This window comes from Erithacus rubecula, assembly GCF_903797595.1.
Source record: "Erithacus rubecula genome assembly, contig: SUPER_Z_unloc_3, whole genome shotgun sequence".
Classification (NCBI taxonomy): domain Eukaryota; kingdom Metazoa; phylum Chordata; class Aves; order Passeriformes; family Muscicapidae; genus Erithacus; species Erithacus rubecula.
Window position 1 is genome coordinate 4,204,693 of NW_027635944.1, and position 22,185 is coordinate 4,226,877.

General features: G+C 36.4%; 1 protein-coding gene across 9 annotated transcripts in view; it reads left to right on the top strand.

Moving 5' to 3' along the window:
* The window catches only part of MEF2C (myocyte enhancer factor 2C), a 131,566-nt gene that overhangs the window by 67,749 nt on the left and 41,632 nt on the right, over positions 1-22,185 (top strand). For all 9 annotated transcript variants that reach the window (XM_079331442.1, XM_079331448.1, XM_079331447.1 and 6 more), the window contains one exon: positions 2,047-2,250. In XM_079331442.1, coding sequence (XP_079187568.1) covers positions 2,047-2,250 — 204 coding nt within the window. The remainder of the gene's footprint in view (positions 1-2,046; positions 2,251-22,185) is intronic.

Consider the following 22,185-nt stretch of genomic DNA (forward strand, 5'->3'; position numbering starts at 1 on the left):
AATGGTGAAAAGCATGCTAAATGCAGAGATATTCCACCTACAGCACTGTGGTAACAAAACTGATTGAAGGGAATGTTAGATTCAGAAAAATGTGTTGAATTAGCACATTTATTTTCTGTACCATTAATTATTTCTAAAATAAGTTTTTATATGTGTATATATATATATATATATATATATATATATATATATATATATATATATATAAATATATACAAGTGAATTTTTCAACCGTTTCATTGCATTTTTCTATAATCAGAGAAACAATTAAAGGAGTATTTTGAAGACAAGAATTTTATTTCTATTATTTTTACTACTATTATATTATTATTTAGAATTTGGATGAAGTTTTGTTACCTGTCTTATTATTCATTCCAAATATCAAAAGCCATGATAAACAAATTTAGAAAGAAATAACTTTGTCAAATATGGAACTTGAGACCAGAGTTGTAGAATGCGGTTTTTAAATGCTTGAATAATTCTATTTAGTGGCAGTACATCTTTTCTTAACAGTATGTTGACAGAGGCTAAAATTATTTTAATTAAAATAAAAGCAATAGCGTTCAGTATTCATTTGGGAGAATAAGTGTTCACATCATGGACACAAAGTCTCATTTTTCTGAGAGAATCTAACAAATAGGGATTACCAACACTTAAAAAGTCATGTTTTCCTTGGTCTGACATGTTGGGATTTTAAGGTGGTCTGAGGTTGCCTCAGCACTAACTTGCATTAGAAGTGTGATAAGTTAAAACAGCATCCACATGAAACACAGATATAAAAATCTTCTTGCCTCATCATAAATGTGCAGAGTTGCTGCTGTTTATGGGTGTATAGGGGATGGTTGCAACAAATGTAGAAACAAATGTAGACAAATAATTTGGTTCTGTGCCCGTCCTTGACATACCAAGTACTTTGACCATGTGGCAAATTAATTATTGGCTTAGCAAAACCATTTTGGTCTTAAAAATTCCTGTCAATGAAAATTATTTAACAGAAATTGCACATGTGAAGAAACAGAGGATAAAAATTCAACCATACAATTAGCTGAGACAGTTCTTGGTAGTTTCTTATTTCAAGTCACGTGTCTTGCTGGAACTTGTAACCTAATGCAGAAAAGCAGAGAAAAAAATTGTTTGATGTGCAGGTCTTTCATTGTCAAAACAGTCCCTGTGGAAAAATAATGGTTTTCGTAGAGAAAAATTAAAATTTTCATACTGCCTGGATTTTGCATTTTGTAGGGTCATTAGTTGGCCTACTGAGAACTTGCAAGCACATCTCTATTTCTTTCCTATCCAATAGAAGCTAAAGCCATTTGTACTAAAAGTGCCAGTTCATATTCCTAAGCATATGGCTTGAAATGAAATAAAGTATGATATGTGTATGCTCATAAAAGACTCTTTCAAAGGCTGCTGACCAGCTATTTTCTTCTTTCATGCTTTAAAATTCTCATTTCTCTCAAGTGTGATTTTTAACACTAGATACTTCTTCAAAAGTAGCTCGAATGTGTTTATTGAGCAATGTATCTCTTTTGCATTGCTTAAATGCTTATGAAAAAATTTCTTTGCTTCAAAGCTAGCAGGAGTTGGGGGGAGTTTGAAATCAAAGTTAATTGCTATCAGGACAAAAAAAAAACAGAATTGACTGAGCTTTTTCAAAGTATTTACAGCTGCTAATCTGAAGTGCATTTCGGAAATGTTGATGGGAAATATGTGTGCCATCTAAAGGATATCTGAATTTAAAAGTTAAAGTTGCAGTATCAACACATTGTATCACCACTAAATGGAAGTACCCCATGGTCCTTACCTATAGCTCAAGTTCCGTGTGGTGATAATTAGGTATCTCTCCCTTGTGTACTACATACAACACACACATATATATTCTATTTTGGAACTGCATTTATGTTTATTAATTTGTTTTCTGAGTATCTTCAATTTAAAAACAAGTAGTCACACATCATAGTTCAGAAAAAAAAGGAGAAAGGCTACAGAGAGCAAATTGTGGATTTCTCATGGACCTTTTTTGCTTTTTTTTTTTTTTTTTCCCAGGTGACTTTTACAAAGAGGAAATTTGGGTTAATGAAGAAGGCTTATGAGCTTAGTGTTCTGTGCGACTGTGAGATTGCTCTAATCATCTTCAACAGCACCAACAAACTGTTCCAGTATGCCAGCACGGATATGGACAAGGTGCTGCTGAAATACACCGAGTACAACGAGCCCCACGAGAGCCGAACAAACTCGGATATTGTTGAGGTGAGAGTCTGTGCTTTGCTCTGAGAGGGAGCTGCTCCAGGCAGGTGATGCCTTCGGGTGGCACAGAGGCAGGAGAGCAGAGCAGAGCAGGTGTACTGGTTGGAGCATTAGAGCTGATGAAGCCAAAGCTGCAGGAAATCCATGTCTTTTGTGAGCAGCTTTTATCCGAGTCTTGCAGAAACTTCTGCAAAGGGATTTCTGGCTCCCTATTGTGCTGGTTTGTCACTTTGTCCTATGCCTTGACCACTACCCACCAGCTGAATCTCCTGCTTGTCTCCTGTTCTTACCCAGAGACAGGCACTCTGCAAAACGTTGGGTAGTTTATCTTCACAATCCAAAAGTTATAATATTGTCTGTCCAGGTGGAATTAAGAATGCATTGTAAAAGGTGTGGAAGAAGATTTAGAACCATTTGTTGGTGGAATTTGATTGATTTATTTGGCTTTTTGATTGTTTGCAGAGGACATCTAATAAAATGAAAGGAAAATTGATTCATAATCTACAGAGTAAAAATATATCAGCTACTCACACAGAATATTGTTACCATAATATAATAGTGACAGTATCAAAGCAATAGTGTCAGAATGTAAGAAACACTGTTTAATTTTTTTAAATTATAATGAGCAATTATTATTTACAATAACTGAAAATTATTAATTTGAATTTAAGATTTTTAATTTTTAAAATTTAAGATGCTAATATTTGTAGAAAAGTCAGCTTACTTTGCAATTACATTTGGATTCAAACCATGCAAAATACATAAAGCCTTCAATGATTTTGTTGTTCATAACAAAGCACTCATATCTTGGACTGAGATCTAAAAAATGGGTTTTGTGACCTATACAACTTCTGTTTTTAAAGCACATGACTGATCTAATGGTATAAATTAAAAAATAGTAGAAGGATGAAGTCCTGTCTCAAGGCTTAGTGCAAATTTACACCTGAATATATGTTGGTATACATACATAGTTTAATCCACAACTTTATAAAGTTAGTTTCAGATTTTTGAATGATCTGGATGCTGTCTGAAATGAGACTTTGATATTTTTGGAGTCTTCACCAGGACTGGTAATGTTTTTGAGACTAGCAACATAAGATAGTGAGTTATCTATATATAAAATATTTTAAAAGATAAGTTCTACATAATTAAAATCGTTAAACCTGTTACAAAGGGTCACCTTAGATGGGCAAAGACTGCACACAGCAATGTATATCAATTCTCTGTCTATCATTATGTCAGTATCTAGGAAGTTGCTGTTTTGTTTCCCTCCTTATTTCCCCCACATTCTCCCTCCCATTAGAAGAGGGCGAGGTTCTGACAGCAGAAAAAAAAAAAACATTTAAATTAGTTAAGATGAGGAGAAAAGTGCATAATTTCTTCCTCCTCTATATCATCTCTTTTCCTCTCTTACTTCAAATCTTTTGTATAGACATGAAGCCTTTCCTGTCACCTAGACCTGGGATGTCATGTCCTGTCCAAAAGAATTCAAATTCTATGCAAAATAAAGTTCTGTCCTCTTTTAGAGGCAGAAAGCCAGAATATTTTTAGCAGAAGAGTTTCCTGTGCTATCTTTACTCCTTCCTGCAGGCTTTTGTGTGGAAATAGGTGGAAATACACCCAGGGATTTATTGCTTGCTTTACAACAAATGAATACTTTTTACCATGAGGACTATGGTTTTCCAAGGAACTTGAGTGAAAACTTAAAATTTCAAATAATGTTGGAATTTTCATAAAGAGAACTCACTGCACCAGTAAAATCCTTTTCTGCATAAACAGTGGGCCAATTTGGATAGACTGATCAGCAGTTTTGTGTGCAGATGTGTAATTTTCTAATTCTACCCAAGGTTTGAGGGGCAACTCACTTTTCTAAAAGTAACAAAATAAAAGCGAGTAACTGAGATAAATATTATTTAAATTGAACAACAGACATACAATTCCAAATGAAGTGAATGTTCTAGCAGCTCTGAGTTTGATTTTCTGTTACATTTTTCTATGTTCTGCCTGCAGCATAAAATACTTAAACAATGTCAATACTGGTACAGTTTCAGAATCCAAGGAGTCTTATTCCAGGACAAAGGATTTGAACAAGAATTCCTTACTATCATGCCTTTAATGGATAATGAACATCACAGTTACAAATACACTAGAGGATAGAGATGATGAAAATATGCAATGTGATAAATGGTTTTGACTCTTAGTGTAGCTTGGGTATATTTTTAGGTACAGGATATATATCTGCCACACATTTAAATATTTTAATTGATCATTAAACTGACTGCATTATACATATTTTCCTTGTAAGGAGACCCTCTTCTTTTCCTTTTCAGACAGCTAGATTTCACATGCACAATTTTTTAATCTTGTTCTTCCAGAGCAATCAACAGCAGCTGAGAGTAAGACAGTATTATTAAAGCTGAGCATTTTTAACTAAATGACTATTCAGTAGCTATATTTCATCAGAAGACAAGGGAATAGCTGTGCTCATAGATTTCTGCACAGTATTTGAGAGAGAAAACTTTTTTATATGAAAATTTGAAATATAACTGTCAACCATATAAAGGTCTTTAATTTAGAATCCAAGTTATGTTCACATTCAGCATAATATTAACTTTTAGTTATTTTTAAGTTGTTCTAGAACTGTGTTATCAGTCATTAAAATGTAGTGTAACTTCTTTGAACTATCTATATTCAAAGAAAATTAAAAGAGTTCTCTAATATGTAGTTAATTACTTTTAAGTTAAATCATAGCTACTCAAATAGAAAAACTACCTAATTTTCATGTAAATCTGACTAAAGCTGTTAATTTTACTAAGCAAATGTTTTCAATGTAATTAGTGGGATTAATTATATTTAGCATTTCTGAAAAAGTAAGTCTTCAGGCCATAACTTTTGCTACTTAAGCTATCAGAAGAAAACAAGATCATATCACAACAAACATCACACTATTTTTTTAATGGAAAATTTGTTCCATCCAGCTTACAGGTATATGATATCAATAAACCTATCTTGACAAAAAATTGAATGCTTAAATTAAGAAAGTTAAGAAATTGTAAAGGCCCATTACAGCTCTTCTTTCAGCTTTTCTGTTTTCATGATTTAAACAAATAGCTCTTACTTTCTTTACATGGAAATAGAAGTCAAATGTGTACTCATGAAGGAAAAAATATAAGCATTGTACACTCACATTTATCCATTTCAAGCAACAGTGACAATTATTGTGAGTCTTACCAAAATTTGCATGGAGATGTGTATTAATTCTGGGCTAAAAACAAACCAAACAAAAAAAAAGCCAACAAAACAAAACCAATCAAACAAAAAAAGTCACATTCTGAAACTTTAGCATTATCTGGATTCTTAAATTCGAAACTTTTATGTCCTCATCACCAAACTACTCATACCACAGTCATTCATTCAATTTTCCTTCAGTTAAAAAGTGAGCATTAGTTGCTGGATTTAGTAATTTCTTTTAAGGTACAGCAGAAATTTTGGTGAGTTCATTCAAAGCGGAGGAGAAATATAACATTTCATCTTTATGCTAACCTCCAAGTGTGTATGTAAATTCCAGCAAATATATTCAGTATGATTGTGTAAGACTGGGCAATGACTTAATTTTGGCTATAAGGAAATGGGGAAGGAAAAATGTCAAGATTTTTCAACAGTAAGTACATGCATTATGCATTCTTTGGATTTATTAGAAGAGATGTTTTCCTTGTTTCTATAAAACAGAAGTGGATGTAACACAACTTATTTTAGTGATTCCTCACTGCCACACTGCTGTGATTGACAAGAATCCAGTTCTGAAGCACTGTAAGCTCACAATTTAGGAGCTCAGGAAGGACCTCAGCCTCAGACTGAAGGATACAGGCTTCAGAGCAGGAATATGTGGAAATGTTTTTCTGCAAATATAATTGAAAGTCCAATCATTTTACAGAAATCTGCTTTGATTCTACAGCCAAGCCATCAAGACTTTGTTGATTTAAGGTGAAGCTTCCTGCCTGTTTTCTGTCTCTCTGGCTCTTTTCCCTTTTCATTTCTTTCGTGTCAAAGCATCAGCTACTGTCTCGGCTTTAGAAGACCTCTGGTGAATTTTCACTAACTCTTGGCTTTGAATCAGTTTCTGGTATACTGAGTTTAGTACGCTGAGCCTTGCTCTGTGTGCACATAAATCATTCCTCCACAAATCACTGACTACTTTTTCTTTCAGCTCTTTATAAACTCCCAATCCATCAATTTCTTTGGCCCTGTTTCTATTATTGTCCCTCTTTCTCCAGCTGACTTCTCTTCATCTGCTGATTCAGTGGTCACTAACTTTAGTTCAAGCTCTCCTACTAGGTCAACCCTTTAAAATTCATCCCATTAAACATATCTTCCATTTTCAGACAGGCATCCATCCATCTCCTCAGTACCCCTTTACCATACCACTAATCACTAGTAGAGAAAAAAGCAAAGCAGACTTCATTCACCTTTTTCTTTGCTAACTGAGGTTCTATGTCAAGAATGGTAATCGTCCACCAAACACCTTAATTTTGCAAAGTTCATTGCATAAAACCATTAATTTGTATGCATGTATACGCATCTGTATGATCTTTGCAGGTCTCCATTACCTTACAAAAAATTTTCCCATGAGCTGAACATCTTTTATGAAATCTCTCTCCTACTACCTGTTTTTTGATCTATCTTTTTCTGGTACATGTCTTCAACTTCTGCTTTATTTCTCTCTCTCTCTTTTTCCTTTTTTTTTTTTTTTTTCTTTTTTAATCAAGTGTTAAAAGGATTTCATGGTCCTCGATATGGATTTTTACATATAGGAAGATAACAGCTCCTGCAGTATACTATCATATCTTTCTGCTTCAATAAAAACCTCATCTGGCTTCTCATCTTTACATTGTCTTACTCTGTTAGGGACTGATTTTCCATTACACTTGATGGTCCTCCATCCTCTTTTGCCTTCTCTTTCTCATGGAAGTTAGGTTAGTTGGAAAACTTAAATTGGGTGAACTCCTGCTTTTAGTGATAGTGAAAGCTTCAAGAATTAATATTAAGTGTTCTATGGGGGAATTATTTTAGGGACATTGTGATGGGGTTGCAGGTTTCCCAGGGAAAAACAAAACAAAACAAAAAAGTAGTTCTAATTTGCAATAATACATCATATTTTAAAATAATCTATAGATTATAGATTCTTTTTCATGGAAAATGAGATCTAGGATTGCCCTTTTAACTTGTTTTGCATAGGGTCACAAATGTTCATTCTCTAGCAACTGTGGGTGAATTGACCTTTTATAGAGTATTTTCCCTTTTCCAGTGGACTTCTGTACTTGGTGAGGGACAAGAGTCTGAACATAGCAAAAGAGATGTGCTCCATTTGCAGTTGCATTTTCCCCTAAGAAGTGAGGTTCTGAACATGTGAGATTCTCCCTGAAGATTGCTCATCCTTTATGTTTTACAACACATGGAGGAATCTTCACGGACCTTAACGTTAAGATAGCAAAGAACAAAGTAATACCAAGGGTGGTGGAATTCAGAATTTTTTTTATTGTGTGCCTTTGCTGGTTGAAAGAAGCATTGTTACTCTGAAAAAATATGTCTATGACAGCATACAATTAGTCATAGCAATTTATTCTTCCATGATTTTTTAGCAAATCGAGTTTGAACTGAGAATCCAGTTGTTTTTAGTATTGCCAGCCACAACGTGTTAATTGGCATACTTTTAAATCTCCTTGAGGGACATGAGAGTTAAAACTTAGTACAGTTTTAGCACAGTAGAAGGTTGGATTTGATGAGAATTGCACTCAGGTGGCCATGGGCAGAATTTGTTCCAGAGAGGAATCCCACAGTCCTGTTTTGCTCATGGACTTACTGCACTTGATCCCACCAATCCTTACAGTTGTGCTGTGGGTCCTGTAGCACATCAGGATTAGTCACTTGATGTGGAAGTTCTGAATGAGATTAAGAGAAATTTTCTTCTGTCAATTATTTCTAAAGGTCACAGAGCTAATGACTAGCTAGGAGGTTAATTAGATTCTGAAAGCCTCTTCATATCAATTAAGACTCTTATCTGTGTATTTGTAGTAAATAAGCCCATACAACTTTCTAAATGTTCTCTTTTTAGAAAAACTAAGGCAACTGTTGTAGCTTGTTTAATGCAATAACTGTATTTTTTTTCTCTTGTTACCATAACATAATATTGCATATGAACAAGCTGTGAAATACACGTGAAGTCAGCTCTTGATCTGCTGAAATCAGGGGATTTCTTTCAGCTAACATGGGCTGAAGATCTGGGACAGTATGGAAAGTAAGCCTGTATGTAAGAAAGGTTATTCAGGGTGATCTAAAGACAGTACAGTGTATTGGATACTGCCTGGACTAGGACTCATGAGACTTGGGTTTTATTAATAGCTTTGCCAAATACTGTTTTGTGACCTTGGGTAAGTCACATTTCCTCTCAGTGCTTCAGTTTCACTATCTGTGAAATGGGGATACCATTATTGATTTCCTTTGTAAATTGGTTGAAGACCAGTTGCCTAAAAACCAGCTAATGTTACCAGTTTCACATGGAAAGAGTCAAACTGGCCAAAAAATTTCCTCTGGAATACTATTTATGCTTTTTTAATGCTGTTGGTTTTTTTTCATTTTTACAAAACACAAACCTGATCATGACTGCCAACATCATGTATGACAAAACCATAGGACTGATTTCAAGTTCTTCAGCATTTTTCCTTTGGTCTTTGTTTGCCAGCTGAGTACTGAGCTTGAAAAATGTGTTTGTAAATTAATGTCCTCAAGCGAGGTTTTCTGTGTTTTTTTCTAACCATGACTGGTTAAAAAAATCTCGAAGGGAAAAATATCTTGATTCCAAAAGTACTACAAGTCTGTCCATTTTATCAATCTTCATTTTAAAAATTTCTTTAGAAATACCTCTCCTCTAAACAAAAGGTGACATTCTTACCTAATACTATTTTTTAATCAATTTGGGATTCATGTAAATAGTGGCTATTACAAGTTTTCAAGGGGGAGTTCAAAGCTGGAGAATTGTGTATGGCAATTCTATTCCATCCAAAGTAGTCCCTCAGTGGACTTGCTGTTCCAGTCAGTTCAAGTGTCCAAAGTAGTCCTTCTACTGCACTCATTAGGTACCAATTTATTCCCTTCCTCCCACATATCCTCATGAGATTTTTGACTCTTTATCTTCCCAGGCTATTTTGTAGCTCTCCTTGATAATTCTGCCTCTCCTTGTAACTCTGCATTTAATAAGTCAGGGACTTTAGTTGCTATGCAATCTAGAAGAACAGTAGAGGATTTCTTATACTCCAAATTAATTCTGCAGGGAAACTGCAGCTAGAGGAAAGTTGCACAATGAGTTTGTTTCATCAAAAAAAAAAAAAACAAAACAAAAAAAAAAAAAAAAACCAAAACAAAACAAAAAAAACCAAACAAACAAAAAAAAAACCCCAACACTTTTCCATGATGATTTATTTTGGAAAGTGTTTGGTTAACATGAAACATAGTTTGTAATCCTAATGTATCTTAAGTGAAAGTAAAGCCAGCCACCTAAAAGCTAATTTTCCATATGTAGAAGAAGAGAGAAGGGACAGAAAAAAATAAAATTGATCCAAAACATAGGGTACATCAGAAGCCTCTTTTGAGTGTATTTAGGGAGTGATCTGGACCTCCTGTTTTAACCCTTAAGGATCATGTAATTTTAATTTTTCATTTTTTCTTTCATTGTCTTGTAAGAGGTTTTATAATATTTTAATAACTTAGTAAAGTTTTTTGAAAGATTTTTGCAAAAATGCTGAAGGTAAAGTGAAAAATATTTTTATTTTTATGTCAAACTGGAATCTTAAAGCTGCATTTCTTAGAGCAAGGTCTATTTCACAGATCACTCTTTTTTTTCTCCAAAATACGATATATCTGGCTAAGGAGCTGGAAATATCTTACATGCCTGTGTAACATTCTCAGACCTTAATAGCTCCAAAGTTTTATCCCCCTCTAGTCACTGGGGAAAGTTCTTTGCTTTGTAATCACTGTTTCACATAGTAACAGCTTGTTGTATTTTGGTCTTTTTGCCAGAGGGTAGGTTTATTTTTAAATCCCTGAACTCTGAATTTTCTTTATTTTTTCAAGATTGGAAGCAGCTGAAATGCCCGAAGTTACAGGTTGAAGGGCTTGCTTCACAATAGAGATGGGAAACCTTGTTCCCTCCTCTTTGTGTTTTTCTTTTTAAATTTTTTTTCTTAACAATGTCTCTTAACTGATATTTGTCTAAAAATAGAACGCTGCCTCACTAAAAATAGCCAGGCACTAAGTCTTGCCAAGGAAAATGGAGAGGAATAGGCGTGGAATAGAAGGCTGAGTAATCCATGTCTATTCATTCACCAATCCCTTTGAGAATGCAGGAGATGATAAAGTGCCCTCAAAAAACCACAGGCCTGACTTGCTCTCTTCAGACTCCTAGGTGCCAATAAACATTTTAGCCCAAGGATATATTTTTTTTTTTTCTCATGGATCATAAACACTTTCTGAAAGAGAAGGCTTTGTTTCACAGCAACTAACTTACTGTCAAAAATAGCTGACTTTCCTAAGATCCTTTTTTTTATTACTTTCCACATGTTTTTTAATTTAAGATAAGCAATGACTGCAGTGTTCTGTCAAGAATTACCATGAAATGTCACATATCTAGCATGAATGAATGAAAAAAGTAGATGCTTTTCAACGATTTCATGTGCCCTCAAAACTTCACATATCAGTTAATAAAGAAAAATTCATTACTCTGATTCAGAAAAGTTAAAAACAAATAGGTAAACATGTTTTATTTCAGTGAAAAATCAAATGTTAGCTGCAGGGTATTTCGGCAGATATATACATTTTTTAATTTATATTGTTCTGAACTCAAATTTCACCAAGAAAGTGTGGAAGATTGGAATAGAAAAGGGCAGGATCTAATTTACTCAAAAATAAACCTGTTGAGAACCCTGCAAGACAGGAATTTTTCATTTGAAAAGCAGTCAAGCTACAGAAAGTCATCCTTCTTCTGTACTGCATTTTTTCATATCCATTGTAGTATTGCAGTATGAGATATCAGTAGTACTACAGAGCAGAATAAACACCAGGAAGGGTTGAGCATGTTATTTAAAACAAGAATGTGTGTTGTTGTTCTGTATGGAGTTTTCTGCATTTTGGTTTTCAGTTGTTTTTTTTAACCTGAATAACCTGGTCAGACAGCAACAGGGTGTGGAATCATCAGCGCAGTTCACAGGGTTATTCAAGCCTGAGTATTGTTTTGTCCAGTTCCTGAAATGCTGCTTGTGATAAGGTTCTGGAGAATATGAAGGATGATAATTGATGGAAAGGGACTAAAATCACTCCAAAAAGAATCAAGGTCCTTGTGTTTGGTTACATCAACTCTTCTGGTCCCCTTCCCCCTCATAAAGCATTTTGTCTTTTTGCATGTTGGCTCCCTCTGCTCTTTGTAATGGAGGCAGGCCACAAGTGATTCCTTTATGCAGTAGACAGGCTGTTATTGTGTCTGTGTGGTGTATTAGTAACTACCAGGGCTGAATTCTACTATTGTATCTTCACTTCAAGCACAGAAAAATAGGACACACTACCCTGCATTACCATTTTCAACCTAGATAGTGAGCTACTTATAGCTGGGTTTCAGACACAAAGGCTTTTGTGAGCAAACCCATTTTTAATTTTCATCATTAAAATATTCCAGCTTTGTAAGGCAAATACAAAATATGGTTATTTACCCAAATTCATACACAGTAGTGATACTGACTAGTGTAAAAATACTGCATATTCTCTTACATTACAACTATCTTTAATGTAAATTACTGACCTTGCCCTCTTTTCCCGCGAGATTTTTTGTTTCACTGGGTCCCCATGAGCTCTTGACTGTTCTTTGTCAAATCAGTGTTGAAGATTGTGTAACTCTGAGTTTCAAGCACAGTTCTTCATATGCTTACACATGAGCAAGGAGTTTTTTGATATACAAATGTTTCCAGATGTGGGCCCTAAGTTCATCAGGTTAAAAGATCCCAATGGTATCAAAAGCCAAAAAATTCTGCTGTGCAAAGCCCACTACTCAGGTTTTATCAGGTCCCTGCTTATAGCCTAGAGATGTCAATGGGAGTGTTCTGACTAAATTCACCTCTGCCTTGTTACAGTTTCTAACACAGACAAAACTTTTTACAGGTTCTGCCTCCTTTTGCAGTAAGCAATACTAGAATAGGTCTTATTTCTGAAAATGAGACCTATTTATGGAAAATTTATAGAAGTCACCTTTCAGACACTGGAACTCCTCACAAGAAAATTGAATGCTTCTGCAAATCTCTGCAGAATCATGGCTCTTCTCTGATGCAGTCCCAGTGTCAGTAAGGGTCGCAGAGCTGGGACCTCAATAGTTCACACCGTGAGTAGCAATTATGTATCTGCACTCAGGTAAAACTCCTTGCCACAGAATTGTGAATTCCCTGAGAAACAAAGGCACTCTGCAAGAGGAACTTCATCACCAGATTGAATGAAAAGTCAGTGTAATCCTGGATTTTTGCCTACTTTTCTCACTTGCTAGGGAGCCAACATCTCAAAAGTTCTGCTCAGGCTGGAACACCTTACCCATGTGATTTCCATGAGGGAAAATACCTGCTTGCCTCTCCTTCCCTAGACTGGACACAGATAACACCATCTTTGTGAGATGCATTTCCACAGCTTTCATAGCTCTGACAAACGTTCTGTCAAATTTCAAAATATGCTGGCTTTTCTTCCTTGTTACAGTAAGAAGGTATAAATTAATTATTTATTTCTGTACTACAAAATTTATATCCATCCTCTACATATTATGTACATCACACTGATTAGACCCCCTTTGCCCTGGTTTCAGAAAGGCCTCTATGTGTCTTTTTGTACAAGACAAATGAAATTAATGTAAATTACCAAATTTAAAGGGCTACAAAACCTCCAATACATATGCTTAGCTGTTCTGCATTTTAATAATCACAAGTTTATAGTCAATTCTGAATCAATGTCCATAGTCCAGAGCTGTTAAATGTTGCTAAATCTTAAATCGAGTGTTATAGCAAGCAAGTTGTTCAAAGAAAGCAAATTATAGAAGAGTGGACAAAAGTACTTTAAACAACACACAGCTGCTAGAGAGTGGTTCAAAAGGGATCAAAATCTTGACAAAGAAACAATGCCTAGTGGAATGTCTCATTTAAAACATATTTAACTTCCTGCAATGCAACCACGGCTGTAACATGAAAAGCAATAAACCATAAGACTTTCCCTTTCATTTTTATATCAAAGGATTGCTTATTACATGCTTCTAAAATGTTTAATCATATATCAATGAAATGGAAGCTTTATGGATTCCTTCCAGCAGGTACCAGTGTGAGCCTTCCATGTGAGCTGCATTTCTGTAACCTGTCTGGAAAGAAGCTTGCCACCCTAGATGTAAATTTTCATGGCCCACAGATATTGTTTGAGTCATGAATAAAAGCTCACAGTTGTGCTCAGTACTTTGCACCCTACATCAGAAAATGTTTTGCAGAAGTGTCTAAACTTGCCTTAAAATGTGGCAATCATTTGTCCAAAAACCTCACCCAGAGCCACATGAACATTGTGTTACAAGTGCAGTTACAAGTCAAAGAACTCTGTCTCCTGCCAGGTTCTCTTTCTCTGATTTAACAAATTGTGCATTTGTTAATGTTCACAGGCAAAATGTTACAGTGTGTTTTATATATGTTTAACCATCTAGAACTAGATGGTCTAGGGCATAGGAAGCTGAGTTAATCTTATCCCTTCTAGGAATATGGGGAGCAATAGATTTGAGCCTATTCAGATCAAAGAAGAAACAGAACCTGTGTTTCCAGTTAGCATGTTTCTAACCACCAGCTTTTATATAGGAAAAAAAAAAATCAGGAACAGAAAAGTTTTCTTGAAAGAGAAGAGTGAGTCTTCCTCAAGTCTTTGAAAAGTTGCCTTTATAGGGGATAGTATGCTCCACTCAATACCTGAATACTCAGTAGGAATGTATGAAAGCATCTCTGTAGCCCTGGGTAACTATCAGATGCTTCTGATGAGGAACAGGATTTCTGAAAACCCCTTTGCTTGGTCTGGGTAGCCCATAATTTCATCACATACTGCTAGGTTTGGATCCTGTTCTGTAGCACCAAGTTCTCCCTGTGCCTCAGTTCCTAATACACCATGAATTCCACTGTGAAGATCGGGTGCTTACATAGTAGGTATTGCCAAACTGAACTTTCTACGTTCCTAAACTGTCTACTGGACCCATTCCATAGCCCTTTCCTGTTGCAAGGCCCTTCTTTGCAGCCAGGCAATTGCAGCAGGTTGTGGACTCCTCTTTGTGGTTTCAGTATAAGATCAAAGAAAGAAGGAATACTCCTCACTGATCATTTTCCCACCCTGACACTAAAAATTCCTTCTGTTCCAAAGGGTGCTTAGAAAGAAGTCATTCCACTGTCCTGGAGGCATCTTAATTTACAGCTTTCAAGTTGAGGACAGGAAGAGGTGGAGGTTCTTCCTAGCTGGTTACATTAGAAGAACCCTTGAACAGGTTAGGACCCCTTTAGATAACTACAAATATGTAAATATAATAAGATGATTATGAAATTATCTTTATCAATAATATGCATTTTTTTTAGTAGGACTAAACTCACCTGAGAGTAACAGTCATGTGAGATTCAAAACTGTGTCCTGAACAAGGGAGATGTTTCTGGTCTAGGGCTTGAGGTGAGACACTGGATCCCAAGGGTTATGAAAATTTTTTTTGTTTATTCTACAGACTAAATTTTTCATTCATTTTTTTCATTCAGGAGTCTGAGAAATCCACCTACTCCTGTACAGTCTTTTTCATGAAAGAAATGTTCTTAATTTCACCTTCTTCTTCGTGAAGGGTAATGGCATAGAATAACTGACTAAACCTAAAAGTTCTGAAGTTAAGTCTGCTTCCTACTGATCTCCATGACCAAATGAGTGACAGAAATAAAAGGAGTACTCATCCATTCCTGTACCTGCTATTTTATTTGGGGTCTTGTGATCTGCCATACCCAGAGAGCAATAGGACTCTATCCAACTTTGCAATTGATGTAAGTAAGCTTTTCTGCAGTTGATTTCAAAGTTTCACATGACAAGAAACTCTAGACAAACCTCAGGACTGTGAATCTCTCTATAGGATCTAGGACCAAAATTTTGCATCTGTGAACTGCAGAAAATCGTGTATTCCCATGATTTATATGCCCACTGACCCCTTCACAGAAAGGATTTTCAAGCATTATTGAACTAGAATTTTAGTTATTTAGGACACTTCAGGTCCCTTTCACTCCTGTAAGTCCTGTGTGAAAGCCCAAGCCCACTAAAATCATTCAGGACCTTTTAGGCAGATCATTGGTTTTAATATATCAAGAGGCAAAGCCATGTTTATTTTGAGGTATTTCCAGCCAATCTTATCACATCTCCATGCTTCCATTGGCACAGTTAGCTTCTGATAAAAATTTTTGTATTCAGAACAAATGTTAGAGAACTTGAAGTATTCTTTTATCATTCTATGTAATATTCTTTTCCTTTACTCTAGGCTGTTTTCTTGCACTGTGAATGCTCTCCACAGCTTAGGAAAGGGCTCTGCCTTTTGTGGCAGCAGGCAGATTGCTGCATAAACTGTCTTGTCTAAGAAAGACAAGATAATGGAGTAAGAAAATGAGCTCAGTTTTCTTGCTGCAGAAATATCACTAGGCAATGATATTTTTCCATCTCTTATCATAATGGCTTCAAGTTTGGTCCAATCCTCCAGCACAACAAGACTGGGAATAGTATTTGTGCACCTGTAGATTTCAACTCCCTGTATGGTTCTTCCTTATACAAGGCTGAGCGTGTTAGGAAAAAAATCAAAACACTAGTGGCTTCTGAATATTTTTTTAGATAGCCAGAAATCAATGTTTACTTTTTTCTCAAGAACACCATCCCCAAAACACTATCCACATCCATGGTGCAAAATTTTTCACATAGGTCAGTTCATTAAAACATATGCAGTCCACCATGCAGTTCTGGATTTGGGTTTTTAAAGGAGAAAATCTCCCCTTCTTATCTGTGACACGACTCTGTGAAGGTCTGAGGAAACATCTGTATTATTTAGAGATGAGTACCCCCCAGCTATCCATTGCCTTTCCTGCTTTGGAAGGTGCAGCCTTCCCAGCAGAGTCAGAGGAAGGGATGCATGCCCATCCCTTGGATGCTCCAGCTCCATGGCATGAGAAGCTTCTGATGGCAGAGCAGAGCAGGCAGCCCTGTACAGTGATTTGTGCTGCAATAGCAGGAGATCAGAACTGGTCAAGAGCCCAAACTGGGTCTTCACCAAGTGAAAGAGTATCTGTTATACCCATATCCACAGCGTCCTTCATGCTAATTTCTAACAAGTCTTACAAAAATTAAGCAGGCCAAAATCTTGTTCCATTTGTTCATCTGTCCTGTAGATTAGGGGACACAAGTAGACACCTCCTCTGTAGCCAACAGATCTGTCTCTGTAAATACCATATGATTAAAGATTTTAAGATCTCAGTAAGACTTTGCCAGGCCAATATACCAATACATCTTACAAACCTATAATTTTGTCCCAAAAAAGAAATCCAGTTTTACAGTAAAAAACTCTAACATTTCAGATGTTTCAGCTGTTTCCAGAAGAAGCCAATATTTTCAAACAAAACATTTATATTATGAATTCAGAAATTTATTTCCTTTTTACCTTTCCTTTCCTTTCCTTTCCTTTCCTTTCCTTTCCTTTCCTTTCCTTTCCTTTCCTTTCCTTTCCTTTCCTTTCCTTTCCTTTCCTTTCCTTTCCTTTCCTTTCCTTTCCTTTCCTTTCCTTTCCTTTCCTTTCCTTTCCTTTCCTTTCCTTTCCTTTCCTTTCCTTTCCTTTCCTTTCCTTTCCTTTCCTTTCCTTTCCTTTCCTTTCCTTTCCTTTCCTTTCCTTTCCTTTCCTTTCCTTTCCTTTCCAACTTCCCTTCCCAAACCTTTCCTTCTGGCTATGTTGCAACTTGCTTGGGTTCTCCTTCTTACAGCACCCCAATTATGGTGGTGGTCATTCACCTTTTTAGAGAGGGAGAACTGTAGAAAAGTGAATTAACAAAGCCCTTGCAGGAGGTCAGTAAGAGAGGTGGGAGTTGGGTGTGTACTTGGGCTGTACAATAACAGCTTAACCCTTGGATAATCTTATGTAATGCAGCTTCTCCCTCCATGAGGGCACAGTTTGCTATATCAGAAATTTAGAATTTCTGTTATCTGGAAATTATCAAAAAGCTTTTTATAATCTGACAAATTTTTGCTAACTTTGTAATTTCTGATTCTGCCCTTCTGAGAGAAGTACTTACTCATTCCAAGGGAAGAACAGAGTGTTAGAAACAGAATGACTTTTAAAGAATTTATGCTTGAGGGACAACGTTGCTTTGAAGAACCAGCTTTTGAAGATAATCATCTGATTCTGTAGTTTCATCAGGTTTCTCCATACTCCTGACTGCATTTTCTCACTCCTGTTTTTGGCTAGTGTTTAGTTGATTTATCTTCAAATTGCAGCTTGTAAAGTTTCTGTCTGGATCTTACCACTCCTGTCGATTTTCCATGGGGAAAAAAAAAATCCACTTCTTTGTTTCTAGCAGATGACACTTTGGTAAACTGACAAATGCATAGTCTAGAGATTTTAGCAACTGTTTAAAGATAGATACAATTTGCACAAATGTTTCTGGTAAATAACAGAACTTTCATACAGAAAAAAAAGCCATCTTAAATACGAAATTCTGCATCATTTGAGTTATTTGTTTCCATAGTTAAAATCACGGCCAATTTGGATTGTCAAATACTGTAACTTTCTTTCTCTAAACTTAGTGAAGAACCTTCCTTCTCTTTCTCCTTGGTGACAGCTCTCTCAGTAGAACACTCAGCTGATGGTTGTTGTTTGTGGTTATTTAAGGCCTTCATGCTGCAGGGAAACAGCAGGCTAGAGTTTCAGGGATCCAACCTCTATTGTCATTCACAATTTTTGAAAAATATATTACTTTGGACATTTTTACCAAGGGATAAGTGATTATAATACTATGAAAATAAAAGGAAATATTTCCTATACATTTGCTCATTGTCATGCTGGTCCTTTTTTTCTGTTGTAATACTCTGTCATTTGATCTGCTATAAAATGAATGTTCCATTCCTGAGAGGTAAAACAAACCTGTTCAGAACATTGGCTCATTCAAAATTTTTATGGGAGACCTCCAAAGAAAACCAAGGTGCTGAAGGGTGTTCTTTTCTCCCTGGGTGGCATTTTCACTGCTTCAGTACAGAGTTTACTGCAGAGTTCAGTGCTGCTGGAAGTGATCTGTTTCAGATGAAATAGAAAAGCAAAATGTTGCAGTCATCAGAGGTTCCCTTGTCCCATGGTTGAGGATGAAGCTGTTTGCCTCATAATCTAGAAAAAATTGCATCCAAAATAATTTATATAGTATGCTACACTGTTATTTGTCTTAGGAATTCATAATTTCTGCACCTGAAAACTTCAGTGACTAGCAAAGTTATGCAGGTTGGCAATATATTCTTCTCAGGGTGGTTGCATTTTAATAATGTATGAAGCAGTCCCTAAAGATATAATTTCACAATCTCATATGGATCTTTTAAAACATAATGCTCCAACTATATTCAAAGAGTAATTCCTATCAGCTGTCACTCTTTCTCATAAAAGGTTTTTGTGACAAAAGATTCTGTAATATATATATATGTTCCATATTTCGCATTTCTCAAGTTCTGTATTTCACTTTTAAAGTATTTTGAATATAGCATTTAGTATTAAGGGCTCCCATTTATATAATGGAAAAACTCCAGCTACCTTTGAAATAGTTAACTTTTTCTGCAGTCATTTTTATTAAGCCCTGCATATTTCAAATATTCTATATTTCATAAGCTAACAACAATGATGTAACAGACTTGGTAACACCACTGTACATCTAGAATAACTTGACTGGTGTCTTTACAGCTGTTCCAAACCCACCTACAAATTTACACTAGTGTAAGTGAGATCTGACTTCAGCCTTGTATTTGTGTATATGTCTGACTAAATTAGACACAAATGAAAATGTTGAGGATGGTGCTCCATCTGGAAGGGCTGGAGCCAGAGAAGGATTATAGACAGACATATAAAAAAAGAAAGAGTGAAATAACAACCTGTTGATGATTACAGTGTTTATTTTTAGGAGGCCTCACATTCGCTAAAGAAACTAAATTTATTCGTCTGCACTACTGTAAAGTTTAAAGTACAAATCAAATGTGCCATATCTCACCAATGTCTTACTCTCTTTCAAAGATGTTCAACAAAGCTTTGAGAAAACCTGGTCATTTGAAAACTTTATACATATCAATAGGTTTGAAAAATAACACAGTAGGCTTATAGTAGACTGATATTTTGCTGTAGTCAGGAGGGAAAGGTGAGTCAGGGATCAACAATTCTGGCTTTAGGTTATCTTACACCCCTTGACTTCCAGGTGTGGCTATGGAATGGTGGTTCTCCTGCCAGTGAGCTAGTGGAAGTACCCAAAATATAGAGGTTTGTTTTCATGGAGTTAGTTGTTCTGCAAACAGTTTGTCTCAAAAGTAGCATGAGTCTATTTTCTGTAAAAAGATAGAGTATGCAAAATGAGATATTTGCTGCTAGGCTGTGGTGCTAGCCTTCATTCTGCAGAAAGCACACGTTCATTGGAGGACAGCAGCATGACGAATGTGGGAGATACAGGAGAGTACCTTTATCTAAATCTTCCATGTTTCTGTAATTCAAAATTAGTGCCTGGGCCTTTGAACCCTCAGTAAGGAGTTAGAATAGTTGGGGTACTTTAAAGGCACTGGTAACTATTCCAAAAACAAAAACTAAAACAAAAAAATCCTGAGAATATGTCTTATTTAAGGTAGATAATCTGCTAATTTTATGCATAACACACTGACAGCCAGTCTCTGGACTGTTGTCAGGTGTTTTAATACAACACAGCAGAATTGAAAAGAATTTGAACTTCTTTTCAAATACAGGTTTAAAAAATACCTGCACATAAGTTGCATTTGAATACAATCTTTGCATGTAAAGGGTGCATTTTACAGTAAATTTTTACTAACATTTATGAGGAATTCTGTCCATTCAAAGATGGGTGGTTTTTTTAAACCTCAGATACTTGTAGAGAGGATTTCATCAGAAGTGTTAATGACAACTAGGTGAGCATTACATTTATGTCACTAATCTTAACACCTTCAATTAATCTCACATATGAATTCATAATTTAGAAAATGCCAGTCTTGTCTGAAGAAGCACATCCTTTTTTTAAACCCCACGAATGCAGCCCACCAACAATATTAAAGGTGGTATTATACTGCACCATAGCAAATGGAAGCTGGTTATGGCAAGTGTGAAAACTACTGAAAAATCTGTCAGGATTTGAACAAAAAGGTGATGTGATGTGATTTAGTAGAGGGTACATATGCATCTATGTATATGCATACATATATGCATTTTTATATATATGTGTGTGTGTGTGCAGATACAGATATGCATAACCTATTTATTTGTGTATATCTGCAAAGCTCAGACATTGCATTCCTGTAGCTGTGACCACACTAGAACTGAGAATTGCAACAGCAGCATGAGTGAAGAAAAGACAAAAAAGCCAAGCATCCAGGAGCAGAGTGTCCCCAGTCAGCAGGGTGGCCCTGGGCACAGCCATCTATGGCCAGGGGCAGCAGGTGCTGGCGCTGACAGGTGCAGATGTCAGGGATGTGTGACATTGCTGGGGACCCGCTCCCTGCTGGCTGCAGCCTCATCATGCCAGCCACAGCCAGCAGACACTTGATGCTCCTTTCCCCCCGCGGATTCCTGGGATCAGCAGGTGCTGCTGCCGCCGTCTCCTCTTTCAGAGCCCGGGAAATGTGATCCCTGCCTTGAGGGTTGGCGTAGGAATCTTACATCAGCTGCCCAGGGGATTTTTGGGTTTTCAGACCGTTTGCGCCACGATGATGGATGGGAATAAGCCCAAAGGATGAGAAAATATCCTTAATTAGAACCTCAGGAATTATTCAGGTCTAAATTCTTCTTTCAAAAACAGTTTACAAGTGAAGGGCAGAAGTGTTTTGCATGTCCCATGAAATAATTGGGAATTTAGGGGAGTGTAAGTTTACATAGAATCACAAAATAAGCTGAGTTGGGTCTCAAGTCCAACTGCTGGCCCTGCATATCACAGACCCAAGAGTCACACCATGTGCCCAAGAATAATGTTCAAAAACTTCTTGAACTCTGTCAGCCTTGGTGCTGTGACTACTTGCCTGAGAAGTCTGTCCCAGTGCCCAGCCACCCTCTGAGTGAAGAACCTTTTTCTAATATCCAGACTAAGCTTCTCAACACAATTTCAGGCCAAGTCCAATTACTCAAGTCCTGCCACTGGGCACCAAAGAGAGCAGATCAGTGTCTGCCCCTCCTCTTCCCCCATGAGGAAGATGTGAACTGGAGTGAGGTTTGCCCTTGGTGTCCTCTTGTCCAGCTGAACAAGTCACCACACATTAACAGAATTTTTAGTATAAAGCTTTAATTCTGGAGTCCTCAGTTGATTTGCTTTTGTTTTTTCAGAGAAAATCACCAAAAGATATGTGGTTTAGTTTAGATGCTGTGAGATTCCTGAATCTGATGTATTCTTATACCTAAAAAGCAAAAATAAATTCCCGGTATAATTTAAGTCAATACTAAAGAGAAAAGCAGTGGCAAATAAGCAAGATTGAGCATTAAGGAAATAGATTTTTCATTCTCTATTTAGAGAGCAGACAAACCTCTGGGATCTTCCCATCTCCAGCCTCATCATCTCTCTGGAGGGGAGATGTTGGCACAGCAGCACAGCAAGGTGTGCTCTCACACAAATG